Source organism: Paramacrobiotus metropolitanus, unplaced genomic scaffold (assembly GCF_019649055.1).
Source record: "Paramacrobiotus metropolitanus isolate TYO unplaced genomic scaffold, Prichtersi_v1.0 Parri_scaffold0000021, whole genome shotgun sequence".
Taxonomy (NCBI): Eukaryota; Metazoa; Tardigrada; class Eutardigrada; order Parachela; family Macrobiotidae; genus Paramacrobiotus; species Paramacrobiotus metropolitanus.
In genome coordinates, this window is record NW_026570241.1 from 1014068 (window position 1) to 1041689 (window position 27622).

Consider the following 27622-nt stretch of genomic DNA (forward strand, 5'->3'; position numbering starts at 1 on the left):
CCACCCGGTCTTTCGTCGGGAAGTTACCATCATCTACTGGAATGGTAACCGGGTAAAACAAATAAGACTTGAAGTTACCCGATTCGTCAAGAATGAAATTTGGAAAGTGCATTAAATATTGTCCAGAAAACTTCTACAGATGGTGAACTCATGCATCCGCCGGCAGTTGCCGTAACTGAGACAGCAATAATTTTCCTCGAAATAGGCTTTGGAGAAATTTTTAAATAATCCCGGCAAAAATGACTCCTCCAAATTTTTGCCATGTTCCGAGAACAGCGGAATATTTATATGTCTGGAGACCTCACCGTGATTTATCTTTGCATACTTCATAATCGTATAAATTTATCGCTACGCTTCGGTCATGCAGTGCCCGCCAAAAGCGAGTGCACTTTCCTAGTTTAGCTAAAGGACTGTGTGCCCTTTCGGTTATCCACTTGATCGGATTTGCCAGTTCGCCGATCTTCCTTACCATTGTTCCGGATGCCCAGACGCGATACCCATTTGCCAGACAGTGGATAACTTTCCTGTACTATTTGGGCTACCTGTCGACACCGGTAAGAACATTTTCTCGTTCGTTTCTCCTGTTGTTTACAATTTGATTTTGTTTCAGGTTATCATCGCCTTAACGAATGACGATGTGAGAGCGATTGCACGGAAGATACACTACAGTTTGTAGTGTCGGCCTTGAAATACTGAATTCCATGCAAATTATACCAGTTACATGCAAGCCTCGTGAGAGCGAGGCCCCGTCATTCACCTTCAGTGAATACCGGTGTCTGTATTAAATAGGTATTGCCCGTATTGGACCGTTCGCATTGAGTCCATAAAAGTTTTTCTCCGTAAAGAGGTTAAAGCGTTAATCGGCAACTTGCAATCAGACTATTCAAATATTTACTTTCTTTTAGTTAAAACGGTTTTTTTAGTTCATGAAAAATTGGCAGCTGCTTAGTCTCATGCAATGCAATTTTTGTGAAGTAACGCACGGTAACGCTCGGTAATAGTGGCAATGCTAGCGACGGTAACCGTGGTAGCAGTTCCGATCTTTGCAGATCTTCTGCAGCAAAGGTCACCAAGTTTTTTAATGGTAGCGGCTGAGTGTAACCTCAGCCAGGGCCGTAGCGAGGTCCGACGTATGGGGAGTGCGCAAATTAGCTGCGCCAGCTGCGCCCGTTTTAAAGTTCGGCCAGCGCCCACTGCGCCCTTGGATTTGAAAGCCTGCGCCCGTTGCGCACCCCTATTCCTCGGGCTTCGTTTCAACCCTGCTCCCTTTGGAGAGCAGTTCAAAGTCTACTGTGTGCCTAATTGCCAAATTTACAAAAATTTTATTCAAATTTAACACGGCATTGCGCATGCGCCACGGGCGCACTGGTACCGGCGCCCGTTGCGCCCTTAAAAAATCTCTTGAATTTTGCGCCCTTGCGCCCATACGCCAGTTTCGGGCGCAAAATAAATTCACAAGTTAGCCGAGGAGGGGGGTGCGTGCGCCCGTGCGCACCCCCCCTCGCTACGGCCCTGACCTCAGCCAATATTAAGCGTAACACCGGACCGATATGCGCGGCAACCAATAAGAGTTCAAACTTCCAGTAGTCAGGTTTCAGTTTTTAATAGTTTCGAAGACTCCGCTGTGAGAATAAACACCGAGAGAGAAAAATCGCTCCCTTAGAAATGTTCATGATTTTGAAAAAAAGCCAAACAATTTCCTCTAAACATACGAGTATATTTACAACATTGGTTCAAAGGTCTTAGAAAGTTGTTGATTTTGATGAAAAGTTGGTTTCCGGAGTATTCGATTCTTCTACCTACCCCTATTTTGAAATATTATATCACTATTGACATAACAACGCCTACCGACCAATCAAGATGCTTGGTTTGCGTTGATTAAACACTTTATACTTTTACCTTCTGCTCTTCAAAGATACGTCATTGATACACTGTTTTTCTGTTCAGTTTTTCAACTACAGAGGGAAAAATGTCGCATTAAGTGCGAGAACCAGCTACAACGGCGTTAGTCACACGATAAGCGTGTGAATAATGATTCATATGAGTGGTACAATAAAATTCCAAGCAGCACCAAACTAAAGCAGGAGACGGTCCGTAAATCATTACATACAAATCGATACAGCAAGAAATCAGACAATAATGGCAGCACAATGAGCGTACCATTCAAACATGAATCGAAAGCAATAAAGATCTGTACACAATACCATTCCACAACAAACCTTCTCCCTTACGAACCGCCTATTCGCAACCAAATGCTCGGCCATTCGCTCTTGTATCGCGCTACATTGCGCCGACGTGGGAGTCTTGATTAGCCGCCTGCAGATCCAGCTCGGCAACCGTTTTCCGAATGGCTGTCATGTACTGTCGGATCTGTTCGGGGCGGAGCGAGTCCAGCATGGCGGTGATGTACTGACCTATATGAGCAGCCAAACCAAAACTTTTCCGCAATGATAATTGAAAAACGGTAATCTTCCACTCCCACAAGTGTAATAAACGTTTTACCAACACCTTACCAAATTTTCCGGTGACATCCTTCCCAACGGTTCCCGCATCATCGCTATTTTCCATCCGAGAGGGAGTCGGAACGACCGCAGAAGGACGTGGAAGTTTTGCGACAGAAAGTGCGGCCACTCGTGGCAGTCGGCGAGCAGGCGGTAATGATGGAGCTGCCAAAGAAGCACGATGATTCGGAGCCATTTGGGGCTTTCTCTTCGCGAATCGGCTGAGATCAATCATGGCCTTTCTCTTCACATTTTTCTGCTTGCTCACGGCGCTCAGAGCCCGCTTAATGCCACCTACAGCAGAAGCCAGTTGTTAAAGCACGAGGAACATCACTCACAAAACTAACTTACAATTTCATTTCCAGACAGAAGCTAGTTAAGTGGCTGAATGCAGAAGTAGAACATTCAAAACTGAACACGGCTACCAATCTGAAACGTAAACTGCCAGGGGAGGATGACGAGTGCACCGCCCCGTCCTCCCAACATAAATCTATCACTACTCCGTACTCTGAACAAAATCGTAAAATCGAAAAAACAAGAATCTAAGCTAATCAAGCGGGTAAATTACAGAGCGATGCAGCTCTGGAAATAATGCAAGCAATGCAGCAGCAGGTTTATCATTTGTTAATCGCTATCACACCGCCACATCAAAGGGGAGCTCGATTTTCATCCAATTAGGGTGGGTGCACTCGTTATCCCTGCCCCTAGTACCTACTCCAAAATATGAAAATGTTGACAGCAAAAAAAAACCGCTTATGTAATACCGGATTAGGAAGCGTAACAATGTGACAGAATTTCAGAAATTTTTCCTCACAGCATGGTTCTACGAGCACTCTATTGTTTCTAACATATGCCCACCAAGTCATCAGGACCCACCAAGTCAGACTAACAACACGGCGCTGGGCCACGAACCTGACTTGGATTTGCTGCTGGACGCCAGCACCGCGGTCGGTTCTGACTCCTCCAGACAATCCCGCTCCTTCTCCTCCCTTTCCACAGCCAGCATGGGCTTGTCTTTCAGTCGACCTAATCGCTTCTCGGGCGTCTGCACCACCTTAGTCCCACTACCTGGCAACGCGGACGGCTCCGCAGGCCCCCCTGGCTCCTGCTGCTTGTTCTTGTCCTTAACGGGTCCGTGCTTGTGGGGCGCGAGCATGGTGGCCACCTCGTCGCCCATTTCGAGCCTGGCGTTACATCTATCACGTAGACGGCAGCGCCATCGATTGTCACGACCACTATCCCGTAGATATTCATACCCTTCCAAAATCAACAGGTCGCCACCGCTTCTGTTTTTCAAATACACGGGAACAGACATGTTGCTACGATTCCAGCCGTTTCCACTTATCACTGTAATTTAACTGGGAAAAAGTTGAGAACTTCTAAATCAACAAAAATTCGAGCAAAAAATTGCGAGAGTTTATGTAAAACAGGAATACTGATTTACCATGAGTTGTACTTTGGCCAGGTTTTGGCTGTCTGTTGCAAATTTGAAAATTTGCATTTAAACTTTCGAGGCCCAGATCGGGATTTGCGCAGCAGACTATGGACTGTAAGCGCTAAAAATGGAGCTTGTCGCAAAGCTGACCGCTCGGAAAGCAAGTAAAGCGGAAATATCGCTGCCAGCTGGGGCCGCCGTACGGCGTTTCCGTGAACTAACTTAAGCATGTCACATGTGTGCTCAAGCAGATTCACTCAATTTTACGGAACTTCAAGATGAAAGAGTTTTGCAATTTCTGAGTTTCTCCAATTCAAGATTTACATACGAAATATTCTGATTATTCTAATCTGATAGTTCCATTCACTGAGCAGCCGATAAAATATCCAACAATGCCCAATACTCCGCCGTCAACCATGGCTTCAGGTTCACCAGATTCTGCGTGGAAGCTAGCGGACTTCATTCAGCAGATGTGGCTGAGCGGGGACCTGTTTGATGTGCACTTCACCGTGGGCCGCGAGTTCGGTCAAACTAGGGACTTCGCCGCGCACAAGTAGGCCTACCTTGGCACTGACACGGCAGGCGACTCTTCGCTTCGGTTCTGGAATGGCCCTGTGTGGATTCTTGCAGGTTCGTCCTCGCTGCTCGCAGTTCCGTGCTCCGTGCCATGTTCTACGGCAGCCTATCTGAGAAATGTGAGACCGCTCTCGATATCCCGGACATCCATCCAGAAGCGTTTGGAAATTTGCTCAGGTAATGCGACTGTGAGAAATGAGAAATTATGCTATATGACCGATTTGAGTAGTTTCGTGCAGTTTCTCTTGGAGAGCCACTCGTATGCTTGTAAACCTTCTCAACAGTCAGTCAGCGCTGTATTTATATTAATTTTTCTTGGCAGTTGAAAAATTTGGCTGATTTTTGCCCGAACCTGGGCAGCAGGTTTGTGTGTTTGTTGCTGTGCCGAAGCGTCCGTTTAAACTTGCACTGTTTCCAGTTTTGCCTACGCTGATACTGTGGAAAATCTCACCGATGACAACGTTCTCGCGACGATGCGCTGTGCTGACAAGTACTATATGCCGCAGCTGATGGCAGTGTGCTCCGAATTCCTCGTCAGCCACCTTAATCTGGAGAACTGTCTGGCCTTCTTGGACGAGGTTTGTCTTTGCTGCAGCGCACAGTTTATGATATTTGTAAATTGTAAGTAGGATGAAGGACGATCACTTTGTTGTTGCTGTCGGTTTTCCAGGCAATCCAATGGCATGCTGAGGGTGTGGTGCGCCAGTGTCTGGAATTGGTGGATGTCAAGAGCTACGAGATCTTCCAGTCGCAGCAGTTCACGGCCATCAGTCCGGAGGCACTGCAGATGATCCTGCAGCGCAGCACGCTGATTGTGAACGAATTTGTTCTTTATCTCGCTACGGAAAAGTACGGTTTTGTAGCAGTTCATGGGAGGCGGAAAAAGGCGTTTAAGTTGTAGCAAGCCAACCTAAAAGAAATTCAAATTTCGTACATAGGACGTGCACGCTGTCACGTGCTCAACAATGGCGCCAGTTTGGAATTTGTTATTTTTATACAGGAACGTTCTTTAACCTTCTTTTTAAAGATGGACAGCGCTGCAAAATTTCTCTTACGTCTGGTTATTTCTTGAAAAGAAGGGTAGTTAGTGCATTTTAACGTTTGAAGCAGGTTTCTGCTAAAAGGTTAAAAGAAAACCTAGACCTTCCGGAAACCTAGAAACCAAAGAAATAATTACAACAACCATTTTATGCCGTTAAAAGTTTGTTTCGTACAAGGGTTGTTCATCTACTGCGCAGGAAAATACAGGGTAAATCGAACGTGTACATTATTTGTCCGAGTCGAAATGCTTATAAATCGTAAACATTTCGACTCGGACAAATAGCGAATACCATACACTTTCGATTATGTGCATCGCACAGTAAGTGGTAATGCACGACGGTGCATTTGCCGCTAGCGCATCGGGGTACCAGAACTTCTGACACAATGCTGTTTATCTCGCCAATGTTGATAACACCTGACTTGCTGGGACAGTCACAGTACGACGCATGTGTGCTGCTTACAGATGGGCCGCGGCGACCTGTGCGCGGAACAACATGGATCCATCCGGCGCCAATCTGCGCCGCATGCTGGGCGACGCTGTCTTCCTTATTCGATTTCCGTTGCTGACTCGTACGCAACTGGCTGGTGGCCCGGCCTTGGTGAGCGGACGTTTAGCATACTAGAAGATGAAGAACCAGCGTATTTCAACAGTTTGTAATTCACAGAGAGGTCTGCTGAGTGAATCGGAAATCTCCAGCATCATCATGTACCACCGTGAAGCCGTCCCTCCCGTTTTCCGCGGAACGGCGTGCGGGACCCCGCCCGGCACTGGATCCGCTGATGATCCAGTGTGGGGACAATGTTTTCATCCGCACCGCCGAAGGAGACGTTTGGGAGCCCGCTAGAGTCGTGCGCTTCACTCCTCCGTTACAGCTGTCGTATATACGGTATCGGCAGGGTGAAGGCCGCCTCGGCAGTGTTACGTTGGACCGGGTGCTGCGAGGCGCGGATATTCTGGAGCATGGACTGTCTCTGCAAGTGGGCACCCTCTCCATGGATGGATACCAGGATGGCACGTATGACAGCACGGCGGGTAGTGAGCATCGGGCCAACTGCAACGGGCAGAGCGTTGTTGTTCCGTTCTACTGTTTTCGGCTGTTGGACCATCAGGTCGTGTCATGGAAGACGATCAACGGGAAGATTTAACGAGCCTGGTCGATGCTGATAATTTGTCACTGATAGAATGTCAGAAAACGAATAAATAGTATATATGATCAAATTTATATAACAGTACTGCTTTCATAAACGATTAATAAAATACAAGTTTACGATTTGTTTTACATGCGATTAGTTTACATACAATATTTGGAGCTGTGCATCAGCATGCGGTACTGAAGCACAAAACTGTATGTCAAACCCATCATAATGCAGTAAATACAGTGAACAATAGCCGAGATTATACGAGCCGTATTAATGCCGTGTCCTGGTGCGCATAAAATATGGGGCGACTTTCGTTCTCCATTTACGCAGTACGGCAATTTCTTCGAAATGACCTATTGCGCGAGCTGTCACATATCTGGATCTCTCTGTTAAAGCTGGAAGGCGTTCCCTTTTTTCATGATTGTATTATGGCTTTTATGGGATCGGGTTTCCGTAATGCCTTGTTGTACGGTCGTCACGCTCAGATTGGCACTCGTTACTCGTAGTCGTACATAAGTAAGTACTAATAAGAAAACATGGCCGATCCCATTTACAATTCTCGAAATTTCCTCCACGCTTTTCAGCCTAAGGAGGGGAATACAAAATTGCCATTGGAAATGGTTTAGCTGCGCAAATCGTTATCCGATCACCACGAAACGCGAGTTACGTCCTTTTTGTCTGAAATCCACGGGTGCAAATATGAATAACATTAGCTTGGAAGATTATCTGCGGAATGTCTCGCAATCAAGGAATTCTTCTACGTTTTCAATAACGCCGGCGTTTTTATCGTTCAGTCTTACTGTGGCAGTATTGTACGGTTTTTTACTAATGTTTTCCCTTTCCCTCATTACCATATTCGTTACGAATTTCAAGAAGCTTGTGGGTTCCCGCATTTTGATTTTCCATCAGCTGGTCATAGAGATTCAAATAACTTTATTTTACTGGCCGGTGATTATTGTTCTCCTTCCGTTAATCCATTCAAATTATGTCACGATTGCCAGTACGTTTTGCCGGCATTTCTTCTTTGGTTATGTAGTCACTTTGTACGCTTCCTGGTACGGTTTGCTGATGCTAGCCATAAACCGTTTTGTCGCCGTTGTTCGACCGTTCAGCTACCGGCAATGGATAACACGTCCCGTAATTACCGTGCAACTGATCCTCCCGTGGTGTATCGGTATCGCTATCTCTCTTCGAAATCGTATAGCATCAGGTGGATACTTTTTTCTGACTAGAACCAGAACATGCACACTGCAAACCGGGCCGGACTTCATGGTTAGCACAATCTTTAGTACATATTTGCCGCTGGCACTGACTTGCGCGATGTACTTTGTGTTATTTGTTGAAGTCTCGGTAAGGAACCGTGCCAAAAATGCCTCAGTACAACCATCGAGCGACAGTGCTACAACCGTTCGGTCACTACAAATAGGATCAAATAGTACGCGTCACCCTAACAATAAGCTAAACCAGCGTCGAATTAATTCGGCGAAAGGACTGTGTGCCATTTCTGTTATTCATTTTGTGGGATTCGCCACGGCACCGATCTTTTTAAGTGTTGTTCCGGATGCGCCCACACGGAATCCTATGGCGTGGCAGTAGGTCGTTATCGCTTGTACGAATGATGAAGTGCGAACGATTGGACGAAGAGCTTACCATGCGCTGTGCCGCTGTGTGCCGCGCATCAATTAGAACTGCAGGAACAATGCTTGTATGGTTATGACCGTGGATCCTGATCTCTATACTTTAAGAGCACACTTTCCTTTCGGCAGATTTACGTTTACATGTGCAGATTTACTCTATCAAAATTATTAAAGTTTAAACACAGAAAGACATCCACATCCAAAAACCGACAATGTCATTCGTAATTTTAGAGTGTGTATTGTCATGTAGACGTTACAGTAGGGCTTCCGCACATGCCATTTGCAATAAAAAAATAGGTAAATGACTAAATGATGCTATGCGACAATATGCGCCCCGGAAATCCGCCCGTAAACCAAAATTCTCTGCGCGTCCCGGCTCGGGCCTGGCCACACAGGCGGTAATGGGCAGAATACATTTTTTTGTCTATTCCTGGCGCAATTTATCGTCCCTATATAAATAAACAGAACTCGGGTGCACAGCCGAATCGCTCCGCGTTCTGACCGGAAGCAAAGCAAGCTTATTTTGCTGCCTGATTCGGGACGCATAGCCAATTTATTCTTCGCTCTGGTTGTCGGGATGCACAATCATTTCGTTAAATAAATATTCCTGAATCCTGTGTAATCAGATTAGTGCTTGTTTGAAAACGCTTATTATAATGTTTTGAACGTAACTGTTTCACTTGGGTCATTACGCAAGTGTACACATAAGCGCCTGCGGTTAAATAAAGCTGACGCCAAATCCCATCATAATGAAATAAATGCAGTGAAACATGGTTCAGAATTTATTGGCTTGTCCGGAAAACTTAAAATATGCGGGCGCGCTGCTTTATCTTCGTTCCCCATTGAGACAGCAATTCTGTCAAAGAATCTGTACACTGCACAATTATAATTCCTATTGGGCATTTTCCTGCGAAAGCTTTAAGGCGTCTTCATTCGTTCGTGGATTGCCTCATGGCTTTAATGGAATTAATCGCCTGTGGGATAATCGTATTCCGGTTGGTAACATCAGCAGTTACAAGAAACCCGCCGATCCCATTCAGCGATGCCGATAATTCACACGTGCTTCCCATTCGATGAAAAGCAATACATTATACCATATCACAGGAGAACAAATCATACGTTAACTAAGTAGGCAGGAAAACCTGCCTGCTTATTTTCCAGACTTTAAGCATTGCTGCAAAACTCCGAACTTCGAAAATGAACAACCATACCTTCGACACTTATCTGCGGAATGGCTCGGAATCCGGGAACTCTTCTACGTTTTCAATAACGCCGGCATTTGTCTCATTCAGCATTACCGTTGCAGTATTGTACGGGTTTTTGCTGACCTCTTCGCTTTCGCTTATTATCATTATGGTGAAAAACTTGGAGAAGCTTACTGGTTCCCGCGTTCTGATTCTCCACCAGCTGATTATGGAGATTCAGATAACCACATTTTACTGGCCAGTGAATGTCGTCCTCCTTCCGTTAATTCACTTAAATTACGTAACGGTTACCAGTACCTTCTGTCGGCATTTTTTCTGTGGTTATTCAGTCACCCTGCAAGCATCGTGGTACGGGCTGCTGATGCTAGCGATCAACCGTTTTGTCGCCGTTGTTCGGCCGCACAGCTACCGGCAATGGATAACACGTCCCGTAATTGCAGTTCAGTTAATCATCCCGTGGTGTATCGGTCTGGCCATCCCTCTTCGGAATCGTATAATATCTGGTGGATACGTTTTCATTGCCAAAACCAGAAGCTGCACCGTGCATACCGGACCGGATTTCATGATTGGCACCATCGTTATTGCATATCTGTCGCTGTCGCTGACCTGTTCGATATACGTTGTGTTATTGGTTGGAGTCTCCGTAAGAAACCGTTTCAAAACTGTGTCGATACAGCCGCCCAGTGACGTGGCTACAGCTGAACGGTCGCTGCAAATGGAGTCCACCGGAAACAATATTGGTCGCATCAAGCTCAACCAGCGTCGAATTAGTTCAGCTAAAAGACTTTGTGTCCTTTCTATTATTCATTTTGTGGGATTTGTCACTTCACCAATTTTTGTGAGTGTTGTACCGGATGCGGTTACAAGGTATCCAGTTGCCTGGCAGTGGACTATGTTGGCGTTATACCTTGGACATTTATCCACACCGGTACAGCTGAAACTGAAAATCTTGTTAATTAAGAGATTTCGGTAATTCTTGGTGCTTTAATGTTGATGTTGCAGGTTTTTGTCGCCTATGCAAATGACGATGCCAAAAGAATCGGAAGAAATGTGTGCCGTACTTTGTGTCGCTGCTAAACTGTATTACATCATACCATTTGTTGATGGTTTCTTAGGTTCCAGATTCGCTTCGCTTAGTAACATGCTAACATCTATTCAAAAATAATTTTCGATTGCATCAAACGGGTATCCTGGCTCGGTAAGATTTATGTTTACCCAGACTATGGGTATCTAGTGACTCTTGGTAAAACTTTGATAAAAACGTACTTTGTAAACAAATTGTGTTTGTCAAATAACATAAACCTTTTTTAATGATATTGTTTACGCTGACATTAAAATTGCTGAATACTGCAGGCAAAGACGCACGTTGTTCATGCAAATTTATACAAGCCACGTCTACACGCTTATGCACAAGAGTGGAACACAAAACATCTTAATCAAACAATCACGCCACAATGCGTACGCGTACAACACATAAACAGTGCAACTTCAAAAAAAGGTACGTAAATTTATATTCAAGTTAGCGTTGTAAGCGCTTTTTTAAATAGAGTAGAGCGACTAATACTGAGGCTAAATAGGCTTATACGAATGTATATATATCGCGCAGAATTAGCAGGTTATGTCAGTTTGTTGTAAATTGAAATCAGTCGAGGAAAATAACAGTTTACGTCAATTCCCATCTCCACCCAATAAACCTAAAGCGAGATACAATAGTATTCCGATATTTTCTGGGAAGCATAAGTTATGTGGGCGGCAGGCTTCTTTCCAATTTGAGGCAGAAATTCTTCCACCGTAAATACATGTAGTGCGTTAGCTGTTTCAGATATGACATTTTCTGTTGAAGCTTTCAAGTAATTCCTTTCTTTCGTGAATAACTGGAATTAATTTTCTGCATTGCTTGACAATGTCATACGGTCGGCGCGCTCAGATTGTTGCTCGTATCATTAATAATAACTCTAAGAAAACATCGCTGATCTTGCTTACAGTTATTGAAATTTCTTGCACGCGTTTCGATCTACGAATGACAATGCAAAACTGTCATTAGAAATGGCTTAGAAACGCAAATCCTGATCTTCCTGTGCATTCTCTACTCTTTCTGCTACACTCTTATTCACGCATTGCTCTGGTACCCCGTGCTTAAAAAGGAAAAACTTCAGCTCGGAAGATCATTTGCAGAATGTTTCCCAATCGGGGAACTCTTCAATGTTTTTTATAACGCCGGTATTTGTATCGTTCAGCATTGCGGTTGGTGTATTCTACAGTTTCTTACTTGTTTCTTATCTTTCTCTTATTATTATAATGGCTAAGAACCCGAAGAAGCTGACGGGTTCCCGCGTTCTGATTTTCTATCAACTGATTTTAGAGATACAGATAACCTCGATTTACTGGCCGGTGAATATTGTTCTCCTTCCGTTAATTCACTTAAGTTATATCACGGTTACCAGTGCGTTCTGCCGGGCGTTTTTCTTTGATTATTCTGTCACCCTGCAAGCATCCTGGTATGGTTTGCTGATGCTGGCGGTCAATCGCTTTGTCGCCGTTGTTCGACCGTTGAACTACCGGCAGTGGACAACACGTGCCGTAACTGTCATTCAGTTAATCATTCCGTGGTGTATTAGTATCGGTATCTCTCTCCGGAGTCTGATTATGGATCAGGGTTATTTTTTCATTCCGAACCAGAAGTTGTGCCGTGCAAACCGGACCGGATTTCAAAATTCGCGCAGTCTTTGGTATCTATCTGCCGCTGGCGCTGACTAGCGCGACGTACGAGTACATTGCTTTATTTGTTGGAGCCTCCGTAAAAAACCGAGTCCAGAATGTGTCGATACAGTCGTCTAGCGATAGTGCCATGGCTGTACGGTCGGTGTAAATGGGATCCACCGGTACTAGCGCGGGGCGCATTAGGCGAAACGAGCGTAGAATTAATTTGGCTATAGGGCTGTGTGCCCTCTCTGCTATTCATTTCGTTGCATTCGCAGCTTCACCAATATTTGTAAATATTGTTCCGGACGCGCCGCACAGTATCCAACTGCCTGGCTTTGGACTGTGTTCGCGTATTATCTGAGCTACGTATCGATACCGGTAAGGCGAAATTTTCAACGGAATCTGAACGTTTTGGTATTTCGTTATTACTGTTTTTCAGGTTGTTATCGCCCTCACCAACGGCGAAGCCCGAAAAGCTGGACAATGAGTTTACCGTAAATTGTGCTGTTTTTGGTTAGTGTCGCGTTTATTTCCGCCGTGTACGTGATGTGTACTTTTGAATTTTTTCGGCCTCGGTTTCATAGGTGGCGATGGCCGGTCCAACCTAACCTTGAAAATATATGGTCCACAAGATTGGTCAAAGTTCGTCAAACTTATGACAGTCGTGCGCAGAAACAGACACCGGTTACTGTCGGGCCAAACAATTCCTGCATATTAACCAGTAAATAGAGAAATTTCATTTCTTTCAAAAGTGCAGTGGATCGCTTACAAATTGGATACGAATTCACGTCCATTACGGCACGCGTATTAATTTGTTTGGCAGCGCTAAAATTAAAAATATGTGTCATTATGGCCGGTTTTTCCCATACCATAGCGTAACGGGTACCAATCGACACACATTCCGGTCATAACCGCGTAACCAATAACCGAAAAATAACACCATAAACACTCCTGCTTTGAGAACACACGTGACAATATCATTTGGCATTTCGACTAAACACGATTTCCTTTTAGCAGAATTTTGTTTGACTGTTCGACATTATCCCCTAGCCACCTGCATCTCTGGCTAACACCCACGTCTGTGTGATGTAATTTGTGTTGTTAATTCCGGCTTCTTTAAAAGAACAGTTTTCTAGAGCCTGGAATGAATTGTCACTCCCAATTCATTCCAGACACCGATCCACTGTTTTAGCATGTTTTTCAAATTTTAAAAGGAATTTCAAACATTTTAAAATTCGAAAAAAATCATAAAAGTCTTGATCCATCTAAGAACGATCTTCATGGTTATGTGCATTTACGTGCTAAATTTGAAAGGGATCGGTCCATAACGAGACTTTTGGTACACCTGAATGCATTTAAACTTTTTGGAATTTTGTTACCCTCAGAACTTCGCAACCGGATGTTGCGCGCGAAAATGGATTTCACGTTATGTACACAAATCTGCGTGCCTCTCCGCAGAACTGCGCTGCGCTGTGTAAGCGTCTTAACATTTAGGACGTAGACTGTGTGGGTGGGTTACCTATCTTTCTCAGCAATTCGTCCAAATGATTATTGTCCAACCCGTTTCATATCTGGAATTTCTGTGCGAAGGCTCTCGGGCGCCTTCTTTCTTTGGAGGATCGGAATTCATCCTCCATACTGATCTAACGTGCTCTGATCCTCTGTAATGCTCGATTGCAGTCTTCTGATTACCTTTAGTTCGAAATGTTCTGATTACCTTTAGTTCGAAATTATCGGAACTCTCGCCGATGTCACTTCACTTTGCCCCCGCGCAGGCCTTCAAGCCAGAGACAATTATGCAGCACAAAAATAACGCCCGCCCTTAGCAGCGCAGCTTATAATCTAACTGGAATGAACCGTGCGCTGCCTCTTTTATTCCATAATCACGCATCTAGCGTTTCTCAACAATTTGGGCGTGCGAAAATGAACAACTCTAGCTTGGAAGATTATCTGGGGAATGCCTCGTCATCGGGGAACTCTTCTACACTTTTTATCACACCGGCATTTTTATCGTGCAGAACTGCGGTTGCAGTACTGAATGGCTTTTTACTAGTCGCTTCCCTTTCGCTGATTACCATAATGGCTATGAACCTGGAGAAGCTGACGGGATCCCGCATCCTGATTATCCATCAGCTGATTGTAGAGGTGTAAATTACCTCATTTTACTGGCCGGTGAACGTTGTTCGCCTTCCGTTAATTCACTCGAATTATATCACGGTTACCAGTGTTTTGTCGGCCATTTTTCTTTGGTTATGTAGTCACTTTGCAAGCATCCTGGTACGGTTTGCTGATGTTGGCGGTCACCCGTTTTGTCGCCGTTGTTACCGTTCAGCTACCGTCAATGGATAACACGCCGGCCTGTGATTGCCGTGCACTTAGTCATTCCGTGGCTTATCGGTATCGCCATGCATCTCTCTTCGAAAACTTATTGTGGACCAAGGATACTTTTTCTTTACCAAAACCAGAAGCTGCTCTGTGTAGACCGGAACGGAGTTCAAAATCAACGTAGTTGTCGGTATTAATTTGCCACTGGCGCTGACTTGCGCGATTTACTTTGCACTATTTGTTGGAACCTCCGTAAAAAACCGTGTCCAGAATATGTCGGCACAGCCATCTTGTTATAGTGGCTTAACTGTACCGGGTTGCCAGCGGAATCAACCGCCAATAGCGCGGGCAGCTTTAAGCGAAACGAGCGTCGGGCAAATTCGGCTAAAAGGCTTTGCGCTCTTTCTGTTATTCATTTTGTTGGATTCGCCACTTCAATATTTTTTACCATTGTTCCGGACGCGCATGCGCGGTATCCCCTTGCTTTTCAGTAGCTCATGTTTGCGCACTATCTGGCCTCTCTATAATCTATCTACACCGGTAAGCTGGAATGGGAAATGTCGTTTTTCAAACATTTCCCTTTGGCATTAACGCCTAGGTTTTAGTTATTATTGCCTTTACCAATGAGGAGGTCCGAATGTTTGAACGAAGAATTTTGGGCCGCGCGTGAATAGGGCGATGGTCCGACTTAGTTTGCTTACGAGTTTATAATTATGGATGTGTGTGCCGTATTATTTAAAATTTATCGAAGTTGTCACAACTGCGCGGAAAAATATGAAACTAAAATAGAGCACAAAGTCACTGCGGTACAAAGCACAATGTATTTGTGTTTGCACGAACGGGGTTCTTGTCGCCCTCTGTGCAGAATTGCAATAAAAAACAACGCGCTCAGGTCGAAGAATTTACAGCTACGCTTTACAATTAGCGAGTTACATATTTACTTGTAAGTGGTAGCGAATATGTTATGCGCAGTCGCTGTGGATAAAAGTATAGATTATGATCTGGAATTTCGAATGGGCAAAAGCTTCGGAAGGTATTGTCAAGTCGAACAATTTTAGCACATTCAAAAGCAGATAAATAACATCTTTAAACCAAAGATGCTAAACCGTTCAAAAACAGAAAATAATGAAGTTCAAGCAGATACTGTACTGAAAACAAGAAATTTAAGACTCATGTGCAATAGAATACACGTTCGAACATGTTTGAGCAGCATTTATATATACATAATAATTCAGTTTGGCCCAAAAACCGCTTTATTAAGCAATTGACATCAGCAGCCGGCACTACCAATTGTAAGCTGTTACTGGTCAAGTTTTAGGCTGTAGAGGATGTTCTCTAGCCAGTAGGTGTGGACGTTTCCTTTTCCCTAGATAAAAAACATAATACCATAATACCTTTTTAAAAACTGCAGTGCGGCTGGTACTTCTTTAAATACCACATAAAGAGAGAAGTATTCGATTAATTCTAACAGCAATTAGGTCTCTTACCAGAAATAAGTGCCTGTATTTCTACCAGTTCTACGATATCTTACCATTAGACTGATAGAAGAAAGACTAATTTTCATTAAAGCTTATTAGCCAAACGGAATTAATTTACTGCTGAAAAACTGCACAGCGTTCGAGGCTGTACTGTACTTTGACAGTGATTTTTCCACGAGCCACAAACTGAAGAAAGGGATTTTTGGCTGCTTCATCGTGAGTGCTCGGGCTGATGTGTACTCTTCCAGCTGTAAAAATCAGCAAACAGGTATGAAATACAGGCGTGTAGACTCAATGGTCGGTTCATAAAATTAAATGGTTATGTACCGCTTCCCGTTGACTCCATTCTACTGGCTGTGTTGACTGTATCACCAAACCTGCAAAACAACAGCTACTGAATCCAGGCACGCTGCTATTAAGATTGTAAAAGACGGTATTAACTATCAAGTATTGACTATACTGTATAATAATCTGTACAATACATGATCACAATGGCGCACTAATATCTTGCTTACAAGCAGTAGCGTGGAGATTTTGTTCCAATAACTCCTGCTACAACTGGACCTAAAAAACAACAGTAAGCATCTGTCGTCACCAACTTCGTCTTCGAAAGAAAAATAATCGCAAATTCTAGTCACCGTAAAAGCCGATATTGACGCCCCCCTCCCCCCCCCCCCGAAATTACCGCCCCGGGGCGTTTAATAAGTTTTGGCGCATCCGCTTTGTTAACTGGTTGCGCGTGCAGTTTCGATAGTACATCCTTATAGTCTAGGTAACTTCCACTCATACACATTTGCTATATCATTTTCTAACAGAGTTCTTTTTGCTGAATTTTTACAAAACAGTCAAATAGATTGTGTTTTGAGAAGTTTTCATATCTAAAAATGCCTCGCGTATCGTATGATTTTGCTGTAAAAGCTGATGTTGTCAAGTTTGCAAGGTCAAACAGCGTCCATGCCGCTTCGAAAAAATTCAAAATTCGAAGAACTAAAACTCGTGGACGAAGAATATGAAAGTAGCGATGAGGAAATAGTGGACGATCCTCTGACCCAGGATGGAGTTGATTCTGAATCTGATTAATCTGGTCTAATTTAAGCATACTCATGTTTTTGCTGATACTAGCTTACATTCACTGAAGCTTGTAAATGCCTGTTAATATTGAGCGTTAGGCTTTAACGATGAAATTTCATGAGCGCGTTATTCAAATGAAACAATAAACGCGCCCCCGGAATAAACGCCCCCTGCGGTTTTAAACGCCCCCTCTCGAAGCTTTCGAAAAATTAAACGCCCAGGGCGTCAATATCGGATTTTACGGCATGTAGTTTCTGAAGTGTTAAATTACCTGAATTGATACCAATTCGTGCGGTTAGTGTAACATCTTGAGCCGATGCAACATGGAAAGAGTGGGACGTTTTGAGCAATGTATGGGCAAGAAAACACAATTCGGCGGCATGCTTGTCATTTCGTATAGGAACACCGCTGGAAATCTGATGAAAAAACACAAAATAAATTTGGGATAGAACTGCATAAAGGCGTTTGAAACTTGAATTACTGTACGGCGTAAGCGCGAGGAAGACGATTTTAGTCTAGTGTTGGGTAGTAAAAGTCCTTGCCAATATACTTATTTTTACTATCTGCTTTTGGAAGTTTACTTATTTTTACTTAGTATTCAAAATTTTTCGGGACTTTTACTTACTTTTACTTACTATTTCAATTTTTCCAAGGACATTTACTTACTAAATTAAAGTAAATTTACTAAATAAATATAATTTAGCATTGACAGTTTCGAAATGCCCTAGTTTCAGAGCGCAACAGACTACTGAAAATAGTGCAGATAAATTTCTTATGCATTAATCGAGCTATACAGGTGCATACTGAACAGTAAATATTGCTGCTTTTAGGGCGGCACAGCCGACTACTGCGCACTCTCACTTTACCTGCGAGTGGCGGCTCCTGCCACGCCAGTTTTACGTAACGCTCATAAAACAAATTAGTAAATAATTTAGTAAATGATTTTTATTTATTCAACGCTGAACCTTAATATTTACTTACTTTTTACTATTCCGGCAGCACATTTACTTACTTTTACTTACTTTGTTTCCAAAACCTTACTATTTACTACACTTTTAATATTAGGCGGACTTTTACTAAGTAAATGGCCGTTATTTAATTTTATTTAGTAGCACAACACTAGATTTTACCATATAGCAATCGCCAACGGTCTCAACTTTGTAGGCATCGAACTCCATAAGAACCCCATCGAACTTGGAGTGTGCATCGTTCAAAAGATTAATTAGTTCGATCGGTGTACACCGGCGCAGCAGCTCGGCAAATTCCGGTATATCACTAAACAGGATGGATACACTATCGAACGCCTCGGCAGCAATCTGCTCCTTATTGCGCAGACGTTGTATAATCGTTCTGCAAGAAACAATAACAGGTGATACAAACCGACAGCCCGTGCTACAGATAACACAGAATGGTTCCGCAAAATGTATTATGAGTTATAATACTTGGGAAGTATTTCCGATAGTAAAATATCCGTTTTCCGCATCTCTTCCAGCAAATCAGCCGTCTTAATGCGCACTGACTCCTCTAACTCAACAGTCTGCCGATCCAGCAGTGACAACGTATGCGAAACCACATTGCGAGGGACGGATGGGAGAGTGCGGAAGATGCGCAGGATTTTCTGACAGTTGGGTCGTTGTGCCGGATACAGACTCAGGCAGTCATCAATAAGCGCACTCAGCTTCGATTGTTTGGCCATCGCTGCCGAGTCTATAGATTAACGTACTCTGTACAATGTTTAAGGAAGTACAAGGTCAACATTACCTGCATCACTTAAAACGTCATTGCAAATCTTCCCAAAGCTGACAATGTCAACGGCTCGTGATCCCGCTGATACATTTGTATCATTGGACATCAGACTGAATATCTTTTGGTAGCCGGCATGGGAGACTTTCAGGGTAAATCGACTGTTGATGAAACAAACTTGTGCTGAAAGGCTGCCGTGGCAATGTAGTGGGGAATTGTGGATGTAATTCAATCCCTGCAAAAACACAAAAAATGGTTGCTGCAGCTACTGCACTGCAAAAATTCGACTCACTTTGATTAAGTCGTGCAGAAACGATATACGAATGGGCATATCACTGAGGATATTTTTCTGCGTCACGACATCATATAAACTTCCACGCTGTGTGAATTCGCACATCAGGTAAGACGACGCGCTTATATCATCCAGGATTATGCCATAGAATCGACCGATATTTTCATTGGCCAATCGATGCATCTATACAAACCGCTTTTGCAGGTAATCAATTAAGCAAAAACTTGATAGCGCTGTGTCAGTACGCACCGCCAAGAGACTATTGGTAAATGCGCTGTTTATTGACCACATTTTCATGGAAGCGCTGCCGGGCAGACGCACAAGATACACTGGCTGACTTTCCAGTTGCAGTGTTGCATGCAAGCAGGAGACGATTTGCTTCCCGTCACTGGGGCATTTCTTGATACCGTTGTCAGGTGATTCAAAGGTAAAGGAAGATGAATTTAGAAACATATGGGCAATTGCGAGATGATTGGCTTTTCGCCTGGAAATTATTTTACATTTGTGAGTTAGCTTATGCAGCGTTGTGCAAATAGTACAATGTTTACACTTGTACCGGTAAAACCATGCAGCACCTATCGCGATGACGAATATGCAGATCAATACGATGCACAGTACGATCAAGGTGAAATTTCCTTAAAAACAAATTCATTCAATCGTTAGTAAGAATTAGCCGAATTTACGTCCGGAGCGGCTAATGTTCCACCTGAATTATTCGGACAACTTTGACCGTCGTATCCACAAATCGGCTCATTAGTAGGAAAAACTGTCTGGTTGTGCCATGTCCATGCTTTATTATTCTGCATTATTAAGATCTCACTTTCTGTGTCTAGTAACCCGGCTTGCTATATAAAATAACGAGGACCCGTTAAACACCGCATTGGTTTAGAATTCGAATATTAATTAATGTTATATAATTAGTACTGTACTTCGATTTCTCCGCTTTCCGTATTCAGTCGAAGAATCGGCACACGGAACGCTGCTCCACCATTCTTGTCCAACTTTGTGGAACTTGTTTCTCGACTGTACATCTGTTCCTTAAGGCGTTTCGCAAAGGTTCGAGGTTGAAAGTAATCGTCATTTCCTAAGGATCTGTTGACACCCTTAAAAAGCAGTAAAGTTTGATAAACAGAAGGCAGTATTACTGTATCTTACTGTACCATACATTTATAGGGAGGGGGATTACACAAAATAAAACTAATGTACCTAGTTCAGCTAAATGCTGGAATTAGCTATGCGTTTTCAGCTGTCAGTTTGTGAGATTATAATCTTACCTCAGCAAAGCTAGTGAGAAGGTCATACATGAGCGCCGTAGCTTGGTTGTACTAGAAATTACCGCAACCAGTAAGTGTCAACACGCCACACAAATCACGCTGATTAGCAGAACTATACCATTCTTTCCGGAGGCAACGTGATATTGTACACATCAGCTGATATTCTTGCTCTTTCGCTGACGAAGTCTTTCATGGCATTCCAGTTAACCAGGGAATCTGACGAGGCAATTAGGGACTGATAGGCTTGAAAGGCTTTCTGCAACGTGGAGTACGTGCGGTTGTTACACATTGGTAATTCACCTCTGATGTATAAATGATCGACTGCTGTTAAAAATAGGAAAATGTGTTCACCCCGTCATCTTTATCGTTGGCCTTCCAGGTGAATGGATACGGACTATCTGGACTCAACTGGAAAGCTAAGGTCAGAAAAACCTGCGAAAAAGATTCAAAGTATTAATTGTCATTAAAAAGTGCCTTTGGAAAATTAGGAACTGTTCTTTACGTAATCGCCGTTGGTCATATTCATCTCGTGAGCGGTAATCTGAAGAAAACATAAGCCATCAGACATACGTTCAGCACATATTGATCAATTTATTTACTGTACCATGAATTCACGCAACAGTCGGTGGAAGAGGAACACCAGAATGACTGCAAAAATTAATATACATCAATAAACATCTGATGCCTGTCGAAGCTCTCACAGAAAAAAAGTCCCGTACCTCGTGTTCGATATCGCATATCGTTCAGTATTTTTCGATATTGGGCACGGGAAAATTCCTTAATCTCGGGATCGACAATGTAGAACTGCTCGGCGCCGATCTTATTGTATAAATCGCTTTTGATGAATATATCACAGAAAATAAAGGGCCATGCCATGCCGTTCGTGGGACACCAAAACCCCAGATTCTTGGTCCACCCGTATTTCAGTAAAACCGCCGTGACCCCGGCCACCATCTTGGCACCGGGCAATGGACCCAGTTCCGTCATGACGGGAAAATTTGGAAACTGGGAGAAAATTCCGTTGGCTGGATTTAGGGTCAACAGAAAGACATTTGCCGCTGTAAAACATGTAAGAAAATGTGTGATTTGGGTAGCAAAACCTTGGTCCATTCACGTACGAGTATTTACATGCTAATTCAGCATTGTTGTTGTGACAAAAAATATAATTTTGTTGGAAAACCTGCGTCGAGCTCTGGTTTGCGAAGGTGGATCGGTGTTTTACCTGTAGCAAATCTTGCTAGTTCAGTTTGAGCGTCATCGCACCAGTCTGAAAATAAAAGACTGCAACCGCACTTTCATTTAAAGAATTACACTGAACATTACCTGCGGTCAATATAAATGGAAAGACTTCCGTAGAATTCGGCTGGAAAATTTCTGGATGCTTTTGATAATACGCTCCAATATATTGCATAGCCACTTCATAAGCAAATGTACAAGAATACGAGTATCCATCAGCCGGCATGTATTGTGCCAAATTCAACGGTGGCATACGCTTTATCTTCGAGTGCACTAATGGATACTTCCGCGCAATAAAGGAAAATATCGCGTCGTATGTCGGCATCATGGCGTTATAGCCGTACGTCGGACTGTCGGTGAATGCCACGGTTACAACGGTTATGTTCATGCTGTGTATGGTAGGAGGTTGAAAGATCCACAACAGCCAAACCATAAATAACACAGTTTCTACCATTCCGGACAGTCATGAGCTACGTATTTTTTAACGCATAGTATTGTTTACTCGATCATCTTGTCATCATCATTTTTGAGAACCTGCTTCTGCAGATTAACAGCAAGAGATCTTCCAATTGTGCCAAGAGAAGTGTGCGAGTACTCTAGGCGTTATTCCAAGTTTCCGGTATTACATACTGATTGCTAGATGAGATCCAGATACTCCCAGAGGTTGAGACAAATGCTCCTCCCGAGTTTTAGTCTATATTCCTTAGGTTGATGTAAAAGATGGCACATGTAGTATCGATTGGTAATGAAATTACAGTCAATATCCTGAGTTGAGCTGCACTACATGTACGGCATCAAAATGATTTAACGGGTATTATCGAATCCCTTCTCGGCACAACTTACAGATATGTGTACACATTATATTCCATTCCAAAGGACGAGGTTGGTTATGATATTGCATTTCATTGTTGGCCATTCCAAACGATGGTTTTTTGCAGAAATCAATATTAATCTGATCATTGTGATACGGTAAAAATGGTCGTCACAAAGAAAGTCCATAAACATGTGAAAATTGTACACCAGTTCACATAACAAGAACAGTTTTGTGTCAGATCTGACCGAGTATGCCACGACCTGTGTATCTCATTCAATTCAAGTTGGAATTAATTTTGTTGCTGACAACACACAATAAATGACGCTTCAAGGTATTGTGTTGCTGTGTTAGCATTGTGTAGGAGTACGGAAGATCCTGACGCTATCAGATACGGACGGAAAATGAAGACCGTTCAAGTGTCCTGCTTTTTCTCCCTCAGTGCCACTCTGCATGCTCCCTCGCATAACTATCTATACTTATCATTTATTACAACCCGGTAGCACGAAACTTAACGGTTTAATCCCAGCAGCAGAATCCGGGATAGCAAGCGCGGGAAGATCCTGTTGATTACGACGTAACTACGGTATGTGAACCTGCGTATGCGACATAGGTAATTACCTTTTTCGCCGTTCAAATGTTTGCACCGCTTTCAAAAGTTGCTTTCTGGTTGCATAAAATGCAACCAGAAAGCGGTGCAAACTTTTCAAAAATTGAACAGATTATCCATATATGGATAATATTTAATAACTGAAACAAGCTGGCATTTAAATAGCGACAGGTAGAGTGCATCAGCAGCAACAGGTACAGTACATTAGCAACGATCATCGATTCAGCATACAGGGATCTGTTTTAATATATGAAAATTAACATTTGGATGTTATTACGATTGTACAAAGTGGAACATGTATACCAAGAATTGAAACTGATCTGAGAATAAAGCGTTGTCTTGTCTAAAAATACTTCTTCGTGTAGAAAACATCCCGCAATAAAAAGGAATTTGCGATTTCCTTTCACAAAGACATGAATCTTCTAGTCTTAATCGTGCGTCAGACTAATAAGTGGAATACGATTCTTTAATTTCTTGGTGTTCGGAGGACACATCGAAGCGTAACGAACTATCCCAAACAACCTGCACAGCATTAATCGAAAGCTGCTGCTTTAGGAATCGAAAACTGTTTACACCGCCATAACCATAATTTTTGCAAAGTTCATCGTGTCACCAAAACCTGTTTTCCTTTTTATTATTCTGTAACATCGAAAAACGTAACTGTACTGTTGAATAAAATGGATAACTGGATTAAGTCCCAACGAATACCATCACATTGCTGCCCCAGTTACAGCACTAGAGGTTTGGTTTGCCGGTGCTTCGTCGCTCAGTTCTGCCAGAATCAAAACATACCCAAACATTGTGCAGACAACCTATCAAAAAACCCAAATGCCGGTCATGAATCAGCATGATTATGAGTATTCCTAGATTAACTGCTCTGCAAGTTAGTCATAGATCAGTTTACTCACCTCAATCGCCGATTCCCGCACTAGAATGATCCCGCCCAAGGTAATTCCGGATTTTATCACATCAATTTGTTCCAAGTGAATTTTCAGTTCAGTAACCGTAAAATCCGACATCTTTCCAAAGGTCACCATGTATTGTAGTCTTTTCTGCAGATGGTTTCCCTTAAACAAAAAGGCATAGTTCACACACATAACTGTTTGTCGTACAGCTTAAGCACAGGCGCCACGATGTTAATATTCCGTTAAGAAAATGTCTAATTTTGGATCTTAGTCATCTTACTTTTTCGTTTTGATATAAAAGCGCCAGCATAAGTCCCAGCAGAAAGATCAGCCGCGACAACAGAGATATCTCGTTATCCCCAATATGCACAGCACCCAACCGAATGTCATCCATTAACTTCTGACAACGTACAATTATTCGCACCACATGATCGACAAACACCACCACATTGATCCAGGCAAATTGGCTGTTGTATTCCCGGGATAGCTGGCTGATTTCCAGATGGTCTTGCACCAGTTTCTGAAAGCCGATCTTGTGGTTGTCAGCGTCTTCAAACCGTTCCGCCATTCGAGACCACTGCAATCCGATTATGACAGGCTGGATGATTATGTAGCATAGCATCAGTTTCGATCCAACGCCGGCAACGAAGTACAGAACATGGTCGCATAAAAAGATTTCCTTGGCGTATGATCCTAAGATCCGAGATTCGTTGTGCACTGCTGCAAAATGTTGGGTAAGGTCATCAAGTTTTCCGTGTAGAGGTCCTAGAATGGCGGCTTCCATTACTGGTCCGTTTGCACAGAGGAAAATCGATGTGATCAAAATCACAGTTACATCAAAGGGCTTCAAGTATTGTTTTGCGCTGTTGATTAGGGACTTTGCTGTTTGTGGAACGGCGCCGTTAAGATACCAGATGTATGCAGCGCAGAAGATACGAAAGAAAGGAGCAGCCCTAGTGGGAGCTTCCAGCAGCAAACGCGAAGTACTGCCTTGTGGCAGCGGAGTGTTCAAGACCGGGACACAGGACACGGCGAACATTGCCAGGATGTACAACATCATGACGCATCGTAAAACCCAGCGCAGAATCGCTGATTTGGTTGCCGCCGATGCCGGATAGCAGAAGTAACCAAACAGCTGGAAGGCGTACAGCCAAACCATGGCATGGATGTGCAGTGCCTTTTGAATTGTTTCTGCTTTCATGTTTCACGGTTATTAAGACCAAGAACTGCGTAAAGAGACAAATGGTGACTGGTCTCACAGATTTTGTGCACAGGAGTTGTGCACAGAACTTGCAAAGGTCAAACAACGAATGAAAATGTACGAAATAAGGTTTATATATCGCACAACACCCAGAAGCTTGTATACTGAAGACTGACTGCCAGACAACATTAACGAAACCAGCACACTCACCCGGGTAGAATTTTACCAGGCTCACCTGCTACAAGAGGAGAGTCATAGTGTATAGAAGAGAATATTAGAGTGTGCAGAGTAAAGAGCAGTAGTTGATAGGTTAACTAAATGATGCATCTAATGTTTCTGTTTTTAATCATCACCGTCCAGGTTATTTATTTAAACGCAGATGTTCCTCTCCTGTGACAGGCTAAACAACCGGTGACCTTTTTCTACTGTAGTTATTTTGTTCTGATCAATAACGATTAAGCATGAGCAAATGTGATAATGGCTGAACACAAGGTGTTGCAGAGAGAGATACATTTTTAATCCTTTTCGGGCCATCGAATAAAGATGCCGTACTACTTAATCAGGAAATGTTTGATAGAAAGCGCTTAAGCGCAAATTCTCGTTACCGTATCTGCAGAGTGTACAGCTTAGATATTCTTAATGCGCGTATGTTTGCCGAAATAAAATCAATTTTATTATAGGTAAAAGAAGGTGATAATAATAAAACTGCGTAATTGTTAATAAACTAGTTTGATTAGGTATAAGCGGTCGATTAGGCTAAGTTCTTATCAAGTTAAAGTGAATTTGCGGCACTATAAATTTAAGATCACTGCAAATTCAAATCGAATGAGATGCGGGTGCCCGGGCGTCAAGATAGCGCTCAAAAATAACAATCGTTTGGTATTTATTATCAGGTCTGAGTTTACCCTGTGATAGAGGTTTGGTTCACTGGGGCTTCGTCAGTGAGCTCCGCCAGGATCAAAATGTAGCCGAATATCGTGCATACCATCTGCGAAAAAATGTAGCGATCGATTCAATTTGCTAACAGGTCATTTTCACATTTTTCAAGATGAAGAGCAGCGATCACTATGACTCTTTGATCTTTGAACTACAACGATTTTTGAAAACGATTTAGTCAAAGTTGTACGCTGCGGAAGCTATAACAAGATAAGCATTCAATTCACCAGCAAAACGCATGTCGCTTACCCCAATTGCCGCTTCCCGAATGAGCACGATTCCTCCCAGGGTAATATTGGGATTGATTACTCGCATTTGTCGCAGATGGTCATTGATGTCGACCGCAATGTCTTCGGGGGTTTCTTCGAAAGCCACCATGTGATGCAGTTTTTTCTGCACCAGAGTTTCCTAAATCACAAAATTATTATAACTTTGTAGAGACTCAAAAAGAAGTTTATGTTTGAAACTTTGAATTTTTACCTCTTCGCTTTGATACAGAAGGGTAAGAATAAGACAAGCCAGCAAAATCACCCGGGAAATCATAGAAATCTCGTTTTCACCAAACGTAGCTGTGTTAAGTTTGATATCATCCAAAAGTTTTTGACAGCGCACGATGATCCTCACCATATGTTCGACGAAAGCCACAACGTTTATCCATGCAAACTGACTATCGCATTCGCGGATTAACTGGCCCAAGTACAAGTGATCTCGAAGTAGATTGCGAAAAGATGCTTTATCCCGTGACCTTTCCGCAGTGAAGGCTTTGATCATTCTGGTTAACAGTAGACCAATCATGTACGGCACCATAATCATGAAACAGTAGGCCACTTTCGATCCCACACCATACATAAACGAAAATACGCGCTGACAGTTGATGACCTCTGCAGCGTACGTCACAAGGAACCTCGAGGTGTTATGTTTGGCCTGAAAATTCCTAGTCATGTTGCCAAAATCCTCCTGGAACGGTCCGAGTGTGGAAGCTTCTACGATGGGTCCCAAACCAAACAAAGCCAAGGATGTCGTTAAGATCAGAACAACATCAACTGGTCTGAGATACTTTTGTAGAAGAATTGTTAAAGCCTTAGCGGTACGCGGTACAGCGCCATGTAGTCGCCAGATGCGAAGGGCGTAGTAGGAGCGCAGGAACGGAGCCAACCGAGTCGGCAGTTCCAGGAGCAATCGTGACATACTGCCTTTCGGCAACGGATTTATTACGGTCGTGACGGATACAACAATCAGTGCTGCCATATATACGGACATTAGCGTGCGCATAACGTGGCGAATGACTGTGTATTTGGTAGCTGCCGATGCCGGGTAACAGAAATATCCAAATATTTGTAAAATGTACATCCAGAAGATAGTGTGCCAATGCAGGATGCGATATGATAAGGGACCCTTATCCTTCATTTCGATGGATGGGGGGTGTCTATTGACCAAAATTTTGAAACGGAGACTTCTGAGTTCTGGTTACCGATAATTACATTTAGCAAAAGGTGTTTAAA

General features: G+C 43.1%; 4 protein-coding genes and 1 long non-coding RNA gene across 5 annotated transcripts; 1 reads left to right on the forward strand and 4 right to left on the reverse strand.

Moving 5' to 3' along the window:
- Window positions 1-2046: 2046 nt before the first annotated feature.
- Window positions 2047-3974, reverse strand: LOC129586625 (uncharacterized). The gene is made up of 3 exons (XM_055479954.1): window positions 3414-3974; window positions 2514-2795; window positions 2047-2414 (listed from the first exon to the last, which is right to left on the reverse strand). Exons 1-3 carry the CDS (start codon window positions 3814-3816, stop codon window positions 2281-2283), a joined length of 819 nt encoding a protein of 272 aa, XP_055335929.1. The 5' UTR covers window positions 3817-3974; the 3' UTR covers window positions 2047-2280.
- A 249-nt stretch (window positions 3975-4223) lies between these two features.
- On the forward strand, window positions 4224-6863 carry LOC129586597 (BTB/POZ domain-containing protein 6-B-like). The gene is made up of 6 exons (XM_055479922.1): window positions 4224-4489; window positions 4567-4689; window positions 4931-5090; window positions 5183-5361; window positions 6017-6152; window positions 6219-6863. Exons 1-6 carry the CDS (start codon window positions 4329-4331, stop codon window positions 6396-6398), a joined length of 939 nt encoding a protein of 312 aa, XP_055335897.1. The 5' UTR covers window positions 4224-4328; the 3' UTR covers window positions 6399-6863.
- Window positions 6864-17321: 10458 nt separating this feature from the next.
- LOC129586482 (receptor-type guanylate cyclase gcy-2-like) lies at window positions 17322-19436 on the reverse strand. The gene is made up of 5 exons (XM_055479742.1): window positions 19148-19436; window positions 18874-19090; window positions 18555-18819; window positions 18243-18462; window positions 17322-17528 (listed from the first exon to the last, which is right to left on the reverse strand). Exons 1-5 carry the CDS (start codon window positions 19328-19330, stop codon window positions 17322-17324), a joined length of 1092 nt encoding a protein of 363 aa, XP_055335717.1. The 5' UTR covers window positions 19331-19436.
- Window positions 19437-19447: 11 nt separating this feature from the next.
- On the reverse strand, window positions 19448-19973 carry LOC129586644 (uncharacterized). The gene is made up of 3 exons (XR_008690164.1): window positions 19854-19973; window positions 19704-19782; window positions 19448-19631 (listed from the first exon to the last, which is right to left on the reverse strand). It is a non-coding gene; the product is annotated as an uncharacterized LOC129586644 (long non-coding RNA).
- A 91-nt stretch (window positions 19974-20064) lies between these two features.
- On the reverse strand, window positions 20065-22195 carry LOC129586483 (uncharacterized). The gene is made up of 9 exons (XM_055479743.1): window positions 21745-22195; window positions 21644-21688; window positions 21141-21479; window positions 21026-21069; window positions 20924-20962; window positions 20773-20853; window positions 20540-20677; window positions 20422-20472; window positions 20065-20250 (listed from the first exon to the last, which is right to left on the reverse strand). The coding sequence occupies exons 1-9, from the start codon at window positions 22109-22111 to the stop codon at window positions 20065-20067; spliced, it is 1290 nt and encodes a 429-aa protein (XP_055335718.1). The 5' UTR covers window positions 22112-22195.
- Between the last annotated feature and the right edge of the window lie 5427 nt (window positions 22196-27622).

Coding starts and splice junctions, on each gene's coding strand:
- LOC129586625 (XM_055479954.1), bottom strand. CDS start 3,816: ATGTCTGTTCCCGTGTATTTGAAAAACAGAAGCGGTGGCGACCTGTTG. Junction 2,796..3,413: donor CAGCAGCAAATCCAAGTCAG/GTTCGTGGCCCA, acceptor CTTCTGCTGTAG/GTGGCATTAAGCGGGCTCTG. Junction 2,415..2,513: donor GGATGTCACCGGAAAATTTG/GTAAGGTGTTGG, acceptor CTGCTCATATAG/GTCAGTACATCACCGCCATG.
- LOC129586597 (XM_055479922.1), top strand. CDS start 4,329: ATGCCCAATACTCCGCCGTCAACCATGGCTTCAGGTTCACCAGATTCT. Junction 4,690..4,930: donor GCGTTTGGAAATTTGCTCAG/GTAATGCGACTG, acceptor CACTGTTTCCAG/TTTTGCCTACGCTGATACTG. Junction 5,362..6,016: donor CTTTATCTCGCTACGGAAAA/GTACGGTTTTGT, acceptor TGCTGCTTACAG/ATGGGCCGCGGCGACCTGTG.
- LOC129586482 (XM_055479742.1), bottom strand. CDS start 19,330: ATGCATCGATTGGCCAATGAAAATATCGGTCGATTCTATGGCATAATC. Junction 19,091..19,147: donor TTCTGCACGACTTAATCAAA/GTGAGTCGAATT, acceptor GTGTTTTTGCAG/GGATTGAATTACATCCACAA. Junction 18,463..18,554: donor CTATCGGAAATACTTCCCAA/GTATTATAACTC, acceptor TGTTTCTTGCAG/AACGATTATACAACGTCTGC.
- LOC129586483 (XM_055479743.1), bottom strand. CDS start 22,111: ATGGTAGAAACTGTGTTATTTATGGTTTGGCTGTTGTGGATCTTTCAA. Junction 21,480..21,643: donor ACTAGCAAGATTTGCTACAG/GTAAAACACCGA, acceptor CATGTTTTACAG/CGGCAAATGTCTTTCTGTTG. Junction 20,473..20,539: donor CGTTGCCTCCGGAAAGAATG/GTATAGTTCTGC, acceptor GGTAATTTCTAG/TACAACCAAGCTACGGCGCT.